The sequence below is a fragment of the Henckelia pumila genome, chromosome 3, assembly GCF_033568475.1.
Source record: "Henckelia pumila isolate YLH828 chromosome 3, ASM3356847v2, whole genome shotgun sequence".
Taxonomy (NCBI): Eukaryota; Viridiplantae; Streptophyta; class Magnoliopsida; order Lamiales; family Gesneriaceae; genus Henckelia; species Henckelia pumila.
In genome coordinates this window covers 151,954,279-151,974,443 of record NC_133122.1, presented here as the reverse complement: position 1 = coordinate 151,974,443, position 20,165 = coordinate 151,954,279, and the positions used below count along the sequence as shown (strand labels likewise).

General features: G+C 35.8%; 1 protein-coding gene across 1 annotated transcript; it reads left to right on the top strand.

Moving 5' to 3' along the window:
* Positions 1 to 19,359: 19,359 nt before the first annotated feature.
* Positions 19,360 to 19,953, top strand: LOC140889751 (secreted RxLR effector protein 161-like). Its single transcript, XM_073297477.1, has one exon. The coding sequence runs from the start codon at positions 19,360 to 19,362 to the stop codon at positions 19,951 to 19,953; it is 594 nt and encodes a 197-aa protein (XP_073153578.1).
* Positions 19,954 to 20,165: the final 212 nt, after the last annotated feature.

Below are 20,165 nucleotides of genomic sequence, written 5' to 3'. Positions count from 1 at the left end.
CTCTTGCGACCAACTCCAGCTTCTTCGACATTTTTCTCCTCTTCAACTTCAGCTTTTGAATCATTTACTCCAACTTCTTTTCCACTTCTCAATTCAATGGCATTGCAATGTTCTATAGGATTCACTTTGGTATTACTTGGGAACTGACCTCGATTATTATTTTTTAGTGCATTTGCCAGCTGCCCAATTTGAGTCTCCATAGATTTCATCATAGCACCCATATTGAACACATGCGTCTCCAATCTATCGAGATGATTTTCAGTCCTTGCCATCCTTTTACCAGATTCCTGCACAAAAGTACTCACCACGCCCTCCAAAGAAGGCTTCCCTTCTCCCTTATTTGCATAAGAAAAATTTTCATGGTCACGCAATTCAGGATGATAAGAATTTGGGAAAGGGTTACCTCGATAGCTTCCATACCTCTTTGGTTGATGTACTGAGCTTATTCAGGAGGATGAGATTTCTTGATGGTGACCGACACACTTGCTGAATTTGGGACATTCACCTTGTTTAATGCAGCCACTTGTGTCGTCAAAGTAGATAACTGAGCTGATATAGAGGTGAGAGGATCAACTGCATATGCTCCGACAGATTTCTTGACTCCCATACGGTTAGACGGCCATTGGAAACTATTGCTAGTCATCTGCTCCAGCATGTCATAGGCCTGTACAGGGTCCTTAGCAAAAATGGTACCTCCAGCAGCAGAGTCCACAGACATCCTCGTAGGTGCATTTAGTCCATTGTAAAACCACTCAATTTTCTTCCAATATGCAAAATTATGGTTGGGACAACGTCTAAGTAAATCTTTGTACCTCTCCCACACTTTGTAGAGCTGTTCAGAGTCCATCTGCCTAAAGTTGCTGATCTCGATCTTCAGCTGGGTGGACTTGGCAGGTGGAAAATATTGTTCAAGATATTTCACTGCCATTTCCTCCCACGTAGTTATACTTCCCAACATAAGCGATTGTAGCCAACTCCTAACCTGATCCCTGAGAGAAAAGAAAAATAACCGTAAGCGAATAATATCCTCAGGAACACCGTTCATCTTTACCGTATCAGTTATCTCCATGAAGGTCCGAAGGTGTAGATGAGGATCAACAGTTGCACTCCCATTAAACTGGTTCTGTTGAACCATGTTGATCAAAGCCGACTTTATTCGAAGTTGTTGGCATTTATCGTCCCTCTAGCGATTCCAGAATAGTGAGCCTGGATCGTCGGCCTAAAATTATCTCTGATTGGCACCAATGGAGATTGATTTTCATTCTATTCAGCCATGTTATTAACTTTTTCTCTTCTCTCTCTTCTCAAAGAACGTGCAGTTCGCTTGATCTTCAGATCAAAAAGTAAGGAATTCACACTTTGAGATCTTCGCATAAACTGCAATGAAGAACAAAAAAATCAATTAGTACTTTAAAATAAAATAAAATAAAAGCTCTAAATTAAAACATAGACTAATTGGTAACAAGACTAAACAAATCAAAAATTACTCCCCGGCAACGGCGCAAAAAACTTGTTGCATAATTTTGTTCCCGCAAGTACACGGTGTCAAGTTTTAATAAGGTGATAAGTAGAGTATCGTTTTAACGAGGAGTAAAGTGAAAATATTCAGTGTTTGTAATTAAAATAGTCCTAACTGTATTTAGAAAATCAATGATCAGAAAGTTTGCAGAAAAATAAAAATAAGCAGGTGATTTTATAGCACGCACACAACATTCAAAGAAATGTCAATCAGATGAAAAATTGTCTAGAGGTTTAAATTTCACCTGGTTTCGACAGCAATCACTCCTAGTTAACTTATTTTCATGAATTCCTTTCAATTAATAACCAAGAATACTTAAGTGTATTATTCCCTCTTCCGCGTGCCGAATAATATTTATCAATTACAATTCAATTCTAATATCCCTATTAAGAATCTACTTGTAGTGATCTATGTAAAACAATGTTCTTCTAAAGGCTCTGTTAAAATTATACACTCTCCCGAGTTATTTAAATAATTAACAGTGTTATTTCTATTGGCCCTATTCAAAATCTCCTTTCCCGAGTGCCGAATTCCAAATAAATATAACAAATCAATTATTGATCAAGTAATTGAAACAACAATCAATACTAGAAAAACAATTAATCTGCTAGAATTCAATCCAAAAATATCAAAAGTTGTAAAAGCGTCTCAACCAGCCTACATCAACCTCTAGACTAAGAAATTTAGTTCATAATCAAAATATTGCAAAAATAAATCATGTTCATGAAAGTAGACATCAAATCAATAATAATAAGTTCAAAAGAAAGAAAACAAATCCGTAGTCGGTCTTTCGTGTCCGGTCGATCGATCTTCATATTTGTTTATTGATGTTCTTCAAGTTTTTCCCAAATTTCTATCCCAAAAGTTCACGATCAAGCCCTCTCAATTTTCTCTTGTGTTGTGCGGCAGCTTTCCCCTTCAATCATGTGCAAAAGAATCCCTTTTATATGTGCTTCAAATCCAATAAATAAAATCCACGAAAGTCCGAAGGTTTTCTTTCCAAAAAAAAAAGATTGACTTTCGCAATGGCGCGGGCGCGATTGAGAAGAATGGCGCCCGCACATATGATTCTGTCTTGATTTTCTTCAAAATTGCTCAGACGGCTCGCCCGCGCATGAAGACAGACGCGCCCGCGCATGTGTCTCGGGTTTGAAATTCTGCATCGCGCGATAATTTTCAAGAAATCATATTTCACAATATAACCGTCGGATTGAGCTAAAATTTTGACATCAACTTCAAAACATCTCAAAATTTATTATTAACGGTGAAGATCGTATTTGAAATTCTCAATATCTTCCAGTAAATTTCTGAAATTGATACTCCATAATGCATCATTCCGCTTCTTCTTGCTACTTTTGCGCCAATCCTTGAAACTCACAAAAATAACAACTAACATGCATAAAATCCACTCGATACATCACAAAAATCAAATCAAATCATATTTAAATTAATTGCATAAAATGCACTTATCAAATTCCCCCAAACTTAGACTTTTGCTAGTCCCGAGCAAAACAATAATAAGTAATATAGTCGGCCTCCAAATTTTTACATTTCAAGATTCAATACACATGTAGGCTAATTTTCTCTATAGTTCTCGTGTGTGTGTGATTTATCAATCTTGTCTATCCACCTCACTTTCGATAACTCATATAATCATCAATTCCGCTCTCTAGTTTCAAGACACTCTCCACCTAGTTCAACTTCTAATCACTGAGATTAAAAGGACTTTTCAAGTCATATCTTATATTTTTTTTCATAAAATCACCGGATTTTGCACCCGGTTTTTTTTATTTTACCCCAATAATTACCCTTAGACTTAGCTATAACTGAAGATAGGATTCGAATTTCAATCCCCTCGTCTATAGTCCGGATAGAGCATCAACCCAATTTTATCCGCAAACTTAGCCATTGAACAGTGAATATAATTTCTATAACTTTCCAAGCCCGGATGGAGTTGTAAAATAATTTTTTTTCAAAAATATAATTTTTTTTTTTATAAATTTGTAACCCCATTTATTCCGCAAACTTAGCCAAGGACAAGGGAATTCGGATTTCAATTCCTCATCAATGACCCCAATGGAGTTGTTAATAATTTTTAATATGTTATTGCCTAAATCATTTCTAAGCTTGTAGAAGTCTATCTCGATTTCAAGTATAAATAACCAAAGTTAAGAATCGAATCATCCAATTGACGCACAAAATCACAAAGATTCTCTAATCACTAGGGTCTAGACAATCAAGGCATAGTGCATATGAGTGAGAACTCAAGATTAAATTTAGCTAACATTGACATTTTAGCACAAAAAATTATTTTCAACATAAGCCAACACAATTACACATCATGCCTTGAACTCAAACTAACTCATGAAAAATTTTCAAATTTTCAAAATTTTTAAACACCCCCCAAACTTAAAATGTGCATTGTACTCAAGTTCACAGTCTCAAACTCCTCCAACTTCCGCTTCTTAGACATTACCTCTTTCAAGAATTTAGCATAATTCGGAATTTGCAGCAAAGCATCGACAAACGGAATATTGATGTGCAGTTTCTTGAAGATCTCAAGAAATTTTGAGAAATGCTCATCCAATGTCTTCTTCTTGAATCTCTGCGGATATGAAAATGGTGGTTTATACATCATTTTAGGCTCAGGTTCACTTTTTGATTACATATGCTTACTCTCACCACTCTTGCTATCACCAACTGCAGCTTCTTCGACATTCTTCTCCCCTTCAACTTCAGCTTTCGAATCATTTACTCCAACTTCTTTTTCACTTCTCAATTCAATGGCCTTGCAATGTTCAATAGGATTTACTTTGGTATTACTTGGGAACTAACCTCGATTACTATTTTTCAGTGCATTTGTCACCTGCCCAATTTGAGTCTCCATAGATTTCATCATGGCACCCATATTGACCACATGCGTCTCCAAGCTATCGAGACTATTTTCAGTTCTTGCCATCCTTTTACCAGATTCCTTCACAAAAGTACTCACCACGCCCTCCAAAGAAGGCTTCCCTTCTCCCTTATTTGCATAAGAAAAATTTTCATGGTCACGCAATTCAGGATGATAAGAATTTGGGAAAGGGTTACCTCGATAGCTTCCATAACCTTTTTGGTTGATGTACTTAGCTTGTTCAGGAGGATGAGATTTATCGATGGTGACCGACACACTTGCTGAATCTGGGACATTCACCTTGTTTAATGCAGCCACTTGTGTCATCAAAGCAGATAACTGAGCCGATATAGAGGTGAGAGGATCAACTGCATATGCTCCGACAGATTTCTTGACTCCCATACGGTCAGACGGCCATTGAAAACTATTGATAGTCATCTGCTCCAGCATGTTATAGGCCTGTACAGGGTCCATAGCAAAGATGGTACCTCTAGAAGCAGAGTCCACAGACATCCTCTTAGGTGCATTTAGTCCATTGTAAAACCACTCAATTTTCTTCCAATATGCAAAATTATGGTTAGGACAACGTCTAAGTAAATCTTTGTACCTCTCCCACACTTTGTAGAGCTGTTCAGAGTCCATCTGCCTAAAGTTGCTGATCTCGATCTTCAGCTGGGTGGACTTGGCAGGTGGAAAATATTGTTCAAGATATTTCACTGCCATTTCCTCCCACGTAGTTATACTTCCCAACATAAGCGATTGTAGCCAACTCCTAACCTGATCCCTGAGAGAAAAGAAAAATAACCGTAAGCGAATAATATCCTCAGGAACACCGTTCATCTTTACCGTATCAATTATCTCCAAGAAGGTCCGAAGGTATAGATGAGGATCAACAATTGCACTCCCATTAAACTGGTTCTGTTGAACCATGTTGATCAAAGCCGGCTTTATTCGAAGTTGTTGGCATTTATCGTCCCTCTAGCGATTCCAGAGTAGTGAGCCTGGATCGTCGGCCTAAAATGATCTCTGATTGGCACCAAGGGAGATTGATTTTCATTCTCTTCAGCCATGTTATTAACTTTTTCTCTTCTCTCTCTCTTCTCAAAGAACGTGCAGTTCGCTTGATCTTCAGATCAAAAATTAAGAAATTCGCACTTTGAGATCTTCGCATAAACTGCAATGAAGAACAAAAAAATCAATTAGTACTTTAAAATAAAATAAAATAAAAGTTCTAAATTAAAACTTAGACTAATTGGTACAAGACTAAACAAATCAAAAATTACTCCCCGTCAACGGCGCAAAAAACTTGTTGCATAATTTTGTTCCCGCAAGTGCACGATGTCAAGTTTTAATAAGGTGATAAGTAGAGTATCGTTTTAACGAAGAGTAAAGTGAAAATATTCAGTGCTTGTAATTAAAATAGTCCTAACTGTATTTAGAAAATCAATGATCAGAAAGTTTGCAGAAAAATAAAAATAAGTAGATGATTTTATACACACACACAACTTTCAAAGAAATGTCAATCAGATGAAAAACGGTCTAGATGTTTAGATTTCACCTGGTTTCGACTACAATAACTCCTAGTTAACTTATTTTCATGAATTCCTTTCAATTAATAACCAAGAACATTTAAGTGTATTATTCCCTTTCCCGAGTGCCGAATAATATTTATCAACTACAGTTCAATTCTAATATCCCTATTAAGAATGTACTTGTAGTGTTCTATGTAAACAATGTTCTTCTAAAGGCTCTGTTAAAATTATAAACTCTCCCGAGTTATATAAATAATTGACAGTGTTATTTCTATTGGTCCTATTCAAAATCCTCTCTCCTGAGTGCCGGATTCCAAATAATTATAACAAATCAATTATTGATCAAGTAATTGAAACAACAATCAATACTAGAAAAATAATTAATCTACTAGAATTCAATCCAAAAATATCAAAAAGTTGTAAAAGCGTCTCAACCAGGCTACATCAACCTATAGACTAAGAAATTTAGTTCATAATCAAAATATTGCAAAAATAAATCACGTTCATGAAACTAGACATCAAATCAATAATAATAAGTTCAAAAGAAAGAAAACAAATCCGTAGTCGGTCTTCCGTGTCCGATCGATTGATCTTCGTATATCTAACACAACAAAATCCGCAAGAAAAATAAACTTATCTACTTTTACCAGAACATCCTCAATGATTCCATGCTGATATTTGATAGATCTATCAGCTAGCTGCAATGCAATCGTCGTGGGATTCACTCTCCAAGTCCAAAACGCCTGAAAACAGACAAATACATCAAATTAATGCTAGCTCCTAAATCACAAAGTGATTTATTAAAATTAGAAGAACCAATAATGCAAGGAATCATAAAACTCCCTGGATCTTTTAATTTACGTGGTAGCTTCTTTTGCAGGATAGCACTGCACTCTTCAGTCAAGTTCACAGTCTCGAACTCCTCCAACTTCCGCTTCTTAGACATTACCTCTATCAGGAATTTAGCATAATTCGGAATTTGCAGCAAAGCATCGACAAACGGAATATTGATGTGCAGTTTCTTGAAGATCTCAAGAAATTTTGAGAAATGCTCATCCAATGTCTTCTTCTTGAATCTCTGCGAATATAAAATGGTGGTTTATACATCGGTTTAGGCTCAGGTTCACTTTTTGATTACATATGCTTACTATCACCACTCATGCTGTCACCAACTTCAGCTTCTTCGACATTCTTCTCCCCTTCAACTTCAGCTTTCGAATCATTTACTTCAACTTCTTTTCCCGTTTCTCAATTCAATGGCCTTGCAATGTTCAATAGGATTCACTTTGGTATTACTTGGGAACTGACCTCGATTATTATTTTTCAGTGCATTTGCCAGCTGCCCAATTTGAGTCTCCATAGATTTCACCATGGCACCCATATTGAACACATGCGTCTCCAAGCTATCGAGACGATTTTCAGTCCTTGCCATCCTTTTACCAGATTCCTGCACAAAAGTACTCACCACGCCCTCCAAATAAGGCTTCCCTTCTCCCTTATTTGCATAAGAAAAATTTTCATGGTCACGCAATTCAGGATGATAAGAATTTGGGAAAGGGTTACCTCGATAGCTTCCATAACCTCTTTGGTTGATGTACTGAGCTTTTTCAGGAGGATAAGATTTCTCGATGGTGACCGACACACTTGCTGAATCTGGGACATTCACCTTGTTTAATGCAGCCACTTGTGTTGTCAAAGCAGATAACTGAGCCGATATAGAGGTGAGAGGATCAACTGCATATGCTCCGACAGATTTCTTGACTCCCATACGGTCAGACGGCCATTGGAAACTATTGATAGTCATCTGCTCCTGCATGTCATAGGCCTGTACAGGGTCCTTAGCAAAGATGGTACCTCCAGCAGTAGAGTCCACAAAAATCCTCGTAGGTGCATTTAGTCCATTGTAAAACCACTCAATTTTCTTCCAATCTGCAAAATTATGGTTAGGACAACGTCTAAGTAAATCTTTGTACCTCTCCCACACTTTGTAGAGCTGTTCAGAGTCCATCTGCCTAAAGTTGCTGATCTCGATCTTCAGCTGGGTGGACTTGGCAGGTGGAAAATATTTTTCAAAAAATTTCACTGCCATTTCCTCCCACATAGTTATACTTCCCAACGGAAGCGATTGTAGCCAACTCCTAGCCTGATCCCTGAGAGAAAAGAAAAATAACCGTAAGCGAATAATATCCTCAGGAACACCGTTCATCTTTATCGTATCAGTTATCTCCAAGAAGGTCCGAAGGTGTAGATGAGGATCAACAGTTTCACTCCCATTAAACTGGTTCTGTTGAACCATGTTGATCAAAGCCGACTTTATTCGAAGTTGTTGGTATTTATCATCCCTCTAGCGATTCCAGAATAGTGAGCCTGGATCGTCGGCCTAAAATGATCTCTGATTGGCACCAATGGAGATTGATTTTCATTCTATTCAGCCATGTTATTAACTTTTTCTCTTCTCTCTCTTCTCAAAGAACGTGCAGTTCGCTTGATCTTCAGATCAAAAAGTAAGGAATTCGCACTTTGAGATCTTCGCATAAACTACAATGAAGAACAAAAAAATCAATTAGTACTTTAAAATAAAATAAAATAAAAGCTCTAAATTAAAACATAGACTAATTGGTAACAAGACTAAACAAATCAAAAATTACTCCCCGGCAACGGCGCAAAAACTTGTTGCATAATTTTGTTCCCGCAAGTGCACGGTGTCAAGTTTTAATAAGGTGATAAGTAGAGTATCGTTTTAACGATGAGTAAAGTGAAAATATTCAGTGCTTGTAATTAAAATAGTCCTAACTGTATTTAGAAAATCAATGATCAGAAAGTTTGCAGAAAAATAAAAATAAGCATATGATTTTATAGCACGCACACAACTTTCAAAGAAATGTCAATCACATGAAAAATGGTCTAGATGTTTAGATTTCACCTGGTTTCGACTACAATAACTCCTAGTTAACTTATTTTCATGAATTCCTTTCAATTAATAACCAAGAACATTTAAGTGTATTATTCCCTCTCCCGAGTGCCGAATAATATTTATCAACTACAGTTCAATTCTAATGTCTCTTTTAAGAATCTACTTCTAGTGATCTATGTAAACAATGTTCTTCTAAAGGCTCTGTTAAAATTATAAAGTCTCCCGAGTTATATAAATAATTGACAGTGTTATTTCTATTGGTCCTATTCAAAATTCTCTCTCCCGAGTGCCGGATTCCAAATAAATATAACAAATCAATTATTGATTAAGTAATTTAAACAATAATCAATACTATAAAAATAATTAATCTACTAGAATTCAATCCAAAAATATCAAAAAGTTGTAAAAGCGTCTCAACTAGGCTACATCAACCTATAGACTAAGAAATTTAGTTCATAATCAAAATATTGCAAAAATAAATCATGTTCATGAAACTAGACATCAAATCAATAATAATAAGTTCAAAAGAAAGAAAACAAATCCGTAGTCGGTCTTCCGTGTCCGATCGATTGATCTTCGTATTTGTTGATTGATGTTCTTCACGTTTTGCCAAAATTTCTCTCCCAAAAGTTCACGATCAAGCCCTCTCAATTTTTTCTTGTGTTGTGCGGCAGCTTTCCTCCTCAATTATGTGCAAAAGAATCCCTTTTATATGTGCTTGAAATCCAATAAATAAAATCTCACGAAAGTCCGAAGTTTTCCTTCCCAGAAAAAACAAAAAACTGACTTCCGCGATGGAGCGGGCGCGCTTGAGAAGAAGGGCGCCCACGCATATGATTTTATCCTGATTTTCTTAAAAATTGCTCAGACGACGCCCCCGCGCATGAAGATAGGCGCGCCTGCGCATGTGTCTCGGGTCTGAAATTCTGCATCGCGCGATAACTTTCAAAAAATCATATATCACAACATAACCGTCTGATTGAGCTGAAACTTTGACAAAAGCTTTAAAACATCCCAAAATGTTTTATGAACGGTGAAGATTTGATTTAAAAGTCTCAATATTTTCCAGTAATTTTCTGAAGTTGATACTCCATAATGCATCCTTCCGCTTCTTCTTGCTATTTTTGCGCCAATCCTTGCAACTCACAAAAACAACAACTAACATGCATAAAATCCACTCGATACATCACAAAATTCAAATCAAATCATATCTAAATTAATTGCATAAAATGCACTTATCACACTCAAAAGATCGAACAATCAATGACACAATCTATCAAAGAAATCTAAAGTCCCTATCGTAACAATAGATTTCAATAATTCTTGTAATCTCATCATATTACTAACTTCTTCACAGCTATCTATTTATATCTGTATCACATCTAATACAACATATTCTTAAAATCTGATTCGGCTACTCCGACTACCCATCAATCTAAGAATGATATACTATACTCTCACATTTAAGAGTACTCAAAGCTTTTGACAGTCTGTATCACAATTCAATAGTAAACCTAATGTCTCAATCTGAAACAATAATTCTTGGCTTACTATGCAATCTCACAACAATTTTGACCCACATATCAGTGATCTGATCATAAATATATATCATCTTATCCAGTAAATCAAATCAATCTGATCATAACTACCACAGTTTTCATCACGCATTCTGATTTATCTTGGTAATTTATTGACATAATCTTTCAAATTATGATCTCATTCCGATTATGAAGTTATTAAACTGGCACTGAACCCATCTGATCAATGATTTTTAACTTCCACTGAAACTCTCTATACATTTAGGCTCTAAACACACGAATTTTGTCATATCTGCTTTCTTTCTTTTCTGATAAAAGCTTTTTAGATGGATATAAACTTGTTTTTGTGCGTTTCTTTCAGAATTTTATATCTCATTTCTGAAACATCTGGCATAATCATATAAGCAGTCACAATAGAACTCTGATCTGAGGCTTCAATTCATATCTTAATCTGACATTCTATACTAAATTCTAACTGCTTTGATTCACTCTCTGTGTTTCTTCACTCTTCTTAAGCAAATCTGGCTCACTTTCAATCAAAAATCATTCTGATTGGTTTGGTATTTGTCTGAAAATTCATGCCAAAATACACAGAAATTTGTAATCAATTGATCAAATGTTTATCTCGTTCTTTTTTTCTGTTTTCCAAGTGATGATAAGTCACCCAATCAACCCATAAATCTGGATAATACTCTAATATCTCTATCAGTTACGAGCCAACAATCTCAAAATACGCTGAAATATTCATCAAAGGATCAATAATTCTCTACATCAAAAAAAATGAGTCAAGATCGAAAAATCTCTCAATCAAGGTGATCCATATTCAAATCTTCTGGATAACAAACTCTGCTAAGTGAAAACAACTCACTTGCATCATAACTCAAAGTGAGTGAATCAATTCTGGCTCTATTAATAAAGAATGAGAGTCAATCAATATCGATTGAGGTTGAATAAAAAAACCACAAAATCGATCTAAAAAAATTCAAGAATCATATCTCCAGTCTGATATAATAGCTTCAGCATAATTAAGAAAAGGCTCAACTGTAACTGACTTTCTTATCATTATTTGTTCTATAAACTCTCAATAAAAATATTCACTTCATAAACTTATCAATTCGCTATTGAATTCCAGTTCACGACTTAAACTAAAGTCCGAAATCTTACCTAGATTATATCTGCAAATTCAACCATTGATATATCTACCAATGATGGTTTTGTTTTTTAACGTATCTAGTGCATAGAATATACTTATTTCGGAAATTTTCTATAGTCAAACATAATATACATTGAATCAAAATAAAAAGTATCTAAGTTCTAGATCTCATACTAGATTATCATATTCATATGCACTTTTTGTTCTTGTTGATCTAGCTTAATTGCTTCTTATAATCAATCTTCTACTATTATGTACTTGGTTATTGCATCATCATCTATCATGCAACATAAACAAATATTCCAAGTACGAACAAAGTCATGTGCAATTTCATTTCATCAAAAACTGTAGCTCAATTCTTCAATTCCATTCACAGATTTCTTTTTTAATACAGAGGTTAAGACATAACAAAGCTTTCAGCTATCAATATATCTCTTGCGCCAATAACATAAATAGGTTAAAACAAAATAAATCTATTACCTACAATCTCATTTTCAGGTGCAACTGGAGTCTGATACTCTGTATGCTTCTGGGACGATTTGTCATTCTCATTTCCTCTGAATCTACGTTGCTTAAAACATATTCTAATACATCTGCTTGAAACTTCTCTGCATTGATTATTAGGATGTCTCCCTCCGCAACTAGTGCAATAATCACTAACATACTCTGCATTCTGACCCAAAATAATCTGTCTCGGTCCGCTAGAGCTAAAGAAACTATTCGCATATCTCTTGCCTCGTATATGCTCTGTAATGGGAATTATAGCTGAAGTTGTGATTATCTCACATACTGTGACATGTCTACAATTTCCTTCTGCCTCATAAAACCAGCTTCAGCTCTCTTGTCCCTACCTATGGCTTTCGCAAAATGTTTCGGTTGCCTCGCAGTTACCCAAATGTAAATCTCTGGATTCAGACCATTCCTAACAGCTCAACTTGAGTTTTGTCATTATCAGCAACTCAAGGAACACATCATAGCAGGCTTGAGGATCTAGCAACTTCTTCCTCGACATTCAAATTGCTCTGCTTTTGATTGGCATATTCTGCTTTCTTGGCATACTTTGTTTTTTTATCTTCTCTATCTGCTGAGGAAAGAAACCGCTGTTAAAACTTTGTTTTAAACACCTGTCACAATAATCAACATAACTCTACTCTTTAAGAATTCTTTATATCAATCCACCAGTTTTGTTGTTAGGTCTTGAAGTTGGTATATAATCAGCCTGATTCTACATTCATCTACATATTCTCAGGATTCGAACAACAGATCAAGCTCTTCGAACCAACTTCTACAAGCAATGGCATCTTCTGTACCCTGCAAGGTGGGCGGATGATAAGTCTGAATCCTCTAGTAATACTTCATTGATGTGAACGTAACATCCAATGATTCTATGATATGTTGTTCTGTTCACTCGGAGGTGCTTAATTCATCTGAGAAATACGGGTCTGTTCAGTCTGGGTGCTTACTTCACCCAAAGAACACTGTTCTATTCAATCTGAGGTGCTTACGTCACCCGGGAAATCTTATAACAAAATCTATAAGAACTAAGAAATTCATAAATCAGTAAGACATGCATTTCTTTCAATAATAGATCATACTCGCATGCAATTCATCAAATCAATTAAAGCATTAATCATGCAATACTATAAATACATGCGACTCAATCTACCCCGCTCAACTTTTATCTCAGTCCAAGAAATTTATGCTCTGATATAACCTGTTGTGGGGACCTCAGGTGCTAATCTCCATTCTCATTGGGCCATCGATATTAATTACAATCCAACAAAGACATAAGCAAGAAATCAAATTTTTTTTTTTTCAATTTCAGGCGCGGGTGCGCCCAAAGTGGCAGAAATTTTTACTCATCAGGGCGCGAGTGCGCCCAGGGACAGCGCGGGTGCGTCCTGACGACCAGAAAAATTCCATGTTATGCCTTAAACGCATACAAATCTCGTGTAATGAGATTAATGTTTATTGCTGCCCAGCATTGGGAATCTTTTTTCAACCTTCCATTCCAGATTCTATTTTCCCAGAGTTGCTCTACGAGTTCTATGCCAACCTGGAACTCGAAATTGGCGAGGAGCTCCATATCGCCACGATTGTTCAGGGTCGGCATATTCGCTTTTCTATCTCCAACTTTGCTGAGTGGTTTGATCTTCCTACGGAGGGACCCATCAACTATTTCAGTCAGGGATGTCCACTTGACGATCCCACTTTTGATCGAGATGAGGTGATTTCTACCATTCTTGGTCGTCTTGCCACTACTGCCGAAGATCATATACTTTTGAAGCAACTCCGTCTCGACTACCAAATCATTCAAAAATTGATCACCACTTCTATCATTCCGCGCAGTGGAGACTCCTCCACCTACAAATATCTTGACCTCTATGTTCTCTATCACATCGTTTCCTCCCGTCCTTTCAACCTTTCTCGCTTCATTATGCAGGCTATGCATAATGCAGCTAAAGCCACGAGAAAGGTTTCTCTACCTTTTGCTCGTATCATCAACCACATTTTGACTCACTTTGACATCTCTTTTGTTGGCTTAACTCCTTTTTCTATCTCTTATTTCCATACTTTCTACCATTCTACGATTACCAAGATGTAACTAACTTGGAATCATGTCCTCTCTCATTGGTTTGATGACCCAACTCGTGCCTTTAAATAATATCTTCTGAACAAACACTTTTCACTATCTTATTCGAGTCTTTCACCCACCTCTCAAGCTAAGGGCTTTCCAAATGGACCGCCTGTAGAAGAAGGACCTTATTCTTATGGCTTACAGTCTTTTCTAGCCAATCTTGGCGAGCTTCCATTTGAGATTCCTGATATTCCAGCTACCCCCGCTCATCAGTCTGATCGTCTTTTCGAGACTCTTCAGCGCATTGAAGGGAATCTAGCCAGCCACTTTGCATCTTCTACTGCCTCTATGGATGCGCTGACTATGAGAGTTGCCTCGTTGGAGACTCGCTTTGATGACTTTTTCTCCCGTTATCCTCCGCCGCAACACGATGATGACTCTTAGATTTTATTTTGCATTTTAAGTTGTACTTGTTTATGTTTTCTATGTAAAATTCAAGATTAGTTTAAATGAAATTATTGTGTATTTTAATTTTCTCATCTTTTATTAATTGCTTTTTGATTATCGCAAAAAGGGGGAGAATTAATTTGGTTAAATAATTAATTGAGGGGGAGTTTTTAATAATTAAACAATATTTGATTAATTGTTTAAAAATTTTTTTATTGTTCTATTGCTTATATTTTATTTCTCCTATTTGACCAAGTTTTGTGATCATCAAAAAGGGGGAGATTGTCGCGCCTTAAATGCATACAAATCTCGTGTAATGAGATTAATGTTTTTAATGCATTAACAAATCTCAAAATATTGTGTTTTGATGATTACAAAACTCGGTTAATTATTACTAACAGTTTAAAGTGAGAAATTTGCAGATAATAATATTTTTTGAGTATGAACAATGGAAGCAAGAACCGATAATAAAAATTGGAGATAAAATTTTAAGGGTTCGAATTTGCCCAGGTTCGGACGGCCTGAAGACCCGTTCGGACAGTCCGAAGAGTATTCTGAATTTAAATAAAGATCGGATGACAGGCTTGGAGGCATCGAAGACCACTTCGGACGGCCCGAAGAATTATTTGGAATTTAATTATTGCTCGGAGACACTCTCGGAGGCCATGAAATGCACACTTCGGATGACCCGAAGACAAGTTCGGAGGACCCGAACTACTTTACGGCCACTGAAGATTTTGTCGGAAGAAATTTGCCGGAATTAATTTATTGCAGCCATTCGGACGACCCAAAAAGATGAGTTCGGACCACCCGAACAGTTCACCAGCCGTAGAAATTTGAACTTGAATCAGACACCGTTCGGACGACCCAAAGTACATTTCAGAGGCTCCGAACCAGCCCGGATTGGCAACTATAAATACATGTCATTTGAAGCCATTTAAAATCAACCAATTCATCTCCTCTCCTCTTTAGAAGCAATATCCTCTCCATCAAGTATTCAAGTGATAGTTGCGCGATATATTCAAAATCGAGGGTTGTTTGTATAAGATCATTAGTGATTTGGTTGTTTGATTGTTGTAAACACTCGTGTGTGAAGCCGAGTGAATTATACGAGTGTTGTGGCTATCCTTGGAGCCCTTAAGGCCAAGTGTTGAGTTGTATCGGCGCGGTGATCGTGTTGAGTTGTACGGCTATCCTTGGAGCCATCAAGGCCAAGACGTTCGAAGTGCTAGTGAATTCTTGGTTAATCGATCTTAACCAAAAAGGGGAGACGTAGACGATTTATCGTCGAACTTCCATAAACATCTCTTATCCCTTTTACTACTTTATTTACATTACACATTTATTTACCGCACTTATTATTAATTGCTTTAAGTCTTCCTCTTGCGTATTTGCATAATCGCTTTAAATTGCTAAAGTTACCAATAGAACCTAAATCCCCTCCCCCCCCCCCCCCCCCCCCCCCCCACCTTCTAACATTCCACTTTAGCATCTTTTGCTGTCAAAATGCATTTCTAAAGCATAATTGAATATAGAACCATTTCAAGTCAATTCTAACATGATCTAAATACATAATTCAAGCTAAAACATAAATCTCAAAGTATAAGAATCTCATACATAATTTTAGAAATACAAAACAACAAGTTCAAGTCTAGTTCTAAATTCTCAAATCATTCTAAGACTTCAATAACAATAATTTGACAGCAAAATCTACTTCTTAACCCGACTCTCCACTTTTAAATCTTTATATCTCGAGCTATCCAAGTATAGACTGAATTGCTCCTGCCTCATCTGTTGTCATGCACACATACAAAACAAGACAACAACCAGATAACTCTTGTGAAAATATATTTCTCAGTATAAAAGACATATATACATGCGTTAAAATAACATCATCTCAACTCTAAACATATCGACTCAAAAATAGAGTAATATAACACATATATCAAGAATTGATTCATATCAGATCTCTGCCAACAAGATTCGTATCCGATCTTGACATGGATAACCATCTATCGTAGTCACATCCGACTCGAAATTAAGATCTTATCAGACCTTGGCAATAGAATCAAATCATTTATCATATTATCATATACAAAAATCAAAGATCCACTACCTGAAATGGATCGACAACAACAACTTCTAAAGCAAGAACAATAATCAACATGTATGTGATTTAACGGGATAACTCCAGAATCATCATTCTCGAGTATCAAATCTCTGACTCTCGATGTCATCTTATACCTTTCGTTTTGTTGAATCATAGACGCTTCAAATCTGAACCATCTACATCAAAGAACATCAATCAAATCTGCTCAACTTTCTTACTCAATCTTCAAGGTAGAAACAACTTCAAACATTGATCAAATCTTTCTCGGTTCAAAACTGAATTCTCGAGTCATCAAACTTCATTACCAATCTGAAAAGAAGTGATCATAATCTCGAATTATCAGTAATGAACTCACATATATCTCAGCTCAATCAAATAGAATCCAATACTAACCAATTCTTAACTTAAAAGGCGTAACGATACAAAATCGGTAACCGAAACTCAATCTAACAACTCTATCTTTCAACACTACTTCATAAAAATCATAAACCAGCAACATCATCAAATCATAACCATATCAGATGTAATGAGTTTCGAACCATGCTGGAATTTTCATATCAATTTCAATCTATAACTCAAGACTCAATCAATTCTTGATTCAACTTCAAACACTTCAAACTCGAACTCGTCGATTAAAATTCGATAACCTCAACTATAATATGAAATGAAGTGTTTAAAATCAATGAATATCAGCTGTCAAATTCATATAATCTTCAACTCAATCATAAGACATCAAAATGACTTTAAATCGTAAACCGGTGGCGTAACGACTATAATCCGGATATCCAACAATCAAATACACTTCAAAACTATCTCACATCAGCCTAATACAAGCTTCAAACCAACAATTCAGAATTGAAGATTTTCGAAAATCATAAGAAAATTCATAATAATTCCGCACGTCGTTCTTTTTCCGATCCGTTACATAATCTCTACTAGCTCAATAACATATATGACCAATAATACTTGAATTCCATCTTAATATCAAAATTCAAAGTATTATAGAACTTAAGAAAACTTACACCAAAACGTAGCCCTTGGAGAGGTGATCGCGAATGTATGTTCAAATCTGAATTCTGACGGACGGATGAAGAAAAATCAGAGGTTTCGATCGACATGATGAAATTGGCGTGAAGGTTCTGCTGAAGTTCTTCCCCTTCCTTGGCTGCTTGCACGTGAAAATGGTGTAAAATAGAGTCAAAATAAGATATATATTGAAATTTTGCAGTTTAGTCCCTGAAATCTCTAGTAATTGCAATTCAGTCCTCAGCCCATATTTTAATTCAATTTCAATCCTAAATAATTTAAAAATATAAAAATTTAATTCTAAACTCTAAAAATTCTCAAATTAAATATTCTTGGATTAAAATTAAATAATCTCGGGTCTTACCCCTAAAACTTCGATAATTGCAATTCGGTCTCTGCTCAAATTTTGAAATATCTTTTCAGTCCCTTCAATATCGTAATCTCAGAATTTAATTCTTAAATACCATAATTATTCAATTCAAATAGTTCAATCTTTTAATTTAAGAATCCCAGAATTTAAATCTCAAAATTCGTAAATTCTCAAATTAAATATTTTCAACTCAGAAATTAAATCTTTAATTTCCATAAATTTTCAAATCAATATTTTTCCAACTTCGGAATTTAAATCTCAAATTCCGTAATTAACAACTTAATATTTTTGGGCCTTACAATTAGTGTTCAAGTAAGAGGCGGATTTAAGTACTTCATCACCTTCACTGATTATTACTCAAGAATCAAGATAAGGTTATCTTTACCTAATGTCTCACAAATATGAAGCTCTTGAAAAATTCAAGGAATTCAGAAATGAAGTGGAAAAATATCTATCCAGTGACTTTAGAACATACTTATCAGATAATTGGATCTTATCCCGATTGAGCGCACCATACACTCCTCAACAGAATGGTGTCTCGAAAAGGAGAACTAGGACTTTTTTGGAATAGACGAAAAGGTGGAAACCTTTAAGGCTAGATTGATAACTAAAGGTTTTAGCCAACAAGAAGGAATAGATTATGGTGAAACATTCTCATCTGTCGCTATGGTAAAGTCTATTCGGATTCTTTTATCCATTACAGCTCATTTTGATTATGAGATGTGGCAAATGGACGTCAAGACAACATTTCTAAATAGAAATATTGACAAAAGCATTTATATGATGCAACCAGATGGTTTTATCCAAAACGGTCAAGAGCATAAAGTATGCAAACTTAAAATGTCTATTATGGAGTTAAGCAAGCATCTAGGTCTTGGAACATTAGATTTGATCAAACTGTGAAGGATTATGGTTTCGATCAAAATCTTGATGAGCCTTGTGTCTATAAGAAAGTTTTAGATGACAAGGTAATTTTTCTCATGTTATATGTGGATGACATCCTATTAATTGAGAATGATGTTGGGGTGATGACATCTGCTAAGAAATGTTTGGCTCAACATTTTGATATAAAGGACATGAGAGAAGCAAATTATGCACTAGGTATCCAGATCCTTCGGGATAGGAAAAACAACGGATTGCCTTATCTCAATCCTCATACACTGATAAAATATTGGTGAGGTATGCAATGAAAAATTCCAAGAAAAGTCAGAAACCTTTTAAACATGGAATTCACTTGTCAAAGGAGCACAATCCTAAGAATTAAAGTGAATTAGGATACATGAAACGAGGTCCATATGCTTCGGTTGTAGGAAGTCTCATGTATGCTATGATTTGCACTCAACCAAACCTTTGTTATGATGTTGGAATTGTTAGTAGATATCAGTCAAACCCAGGACCAGAGCATTGGACTGTTGTAAAGCATATTCTCAAGTATCTTTGTAGAACTAGAGGGTATATTCTTGTTTATATAGCTTCTGAGTTGAGACCTGTGGGGTATGCTGATTCTAAATTTCAAGCTAATAGAGACTCTCATAAGTCTACATCAGGATCTGTATTCACATTGGGTTGTGGTGCCATTATTTGGAGGAGTATCAAGCAATATTGTATTGCTGATTCCACTATGAAAGCGGAGTATGTGGCAGCTTGTGAAGCAACAAAAAAAACCGTTTGGCAAAAAAAGTTTTTGCTCAGCCTCGAGCTTGTTCCTTCTGCATACACTGTCATTACTTTATATTGTGATAACAGTGGTGTAGTGGCAAATGTAAAAGAACCCAGAAACATCAACATGGAAAACACATTGAACGGAAGTATCAGTAGTGAGAGATATCGTTCAACGAGAAGATGTGACAGTGTGCAAGATAACATCTATTGAAAATCTTGCTGATCCCTTCACTAAAAGCTTATCTGCTAGAGCTTTTGAGGAACACATTCGAAATATGGGAGTATTGGACATGTATCATTTACTCTAAGGCAAGTGGGAGAAGAATGTTTAATAGTATTTGCACATTAATTGAGTACTTTCTAATGTATTATGACATTTTGAAATTGGAATAATGTTTTATTTATTTTTAAATAAATTTTTGT

Bases quoted from the DNA above. Each gene is read 5' to 3' on its own strand.
- LOC140889751 (XM_073297477.1), top strand. From the start codon at position 19,360: ATGAAACGAGGTCCATATGCTTCGGTTGTAGGAAGTCTCATGTATGCT.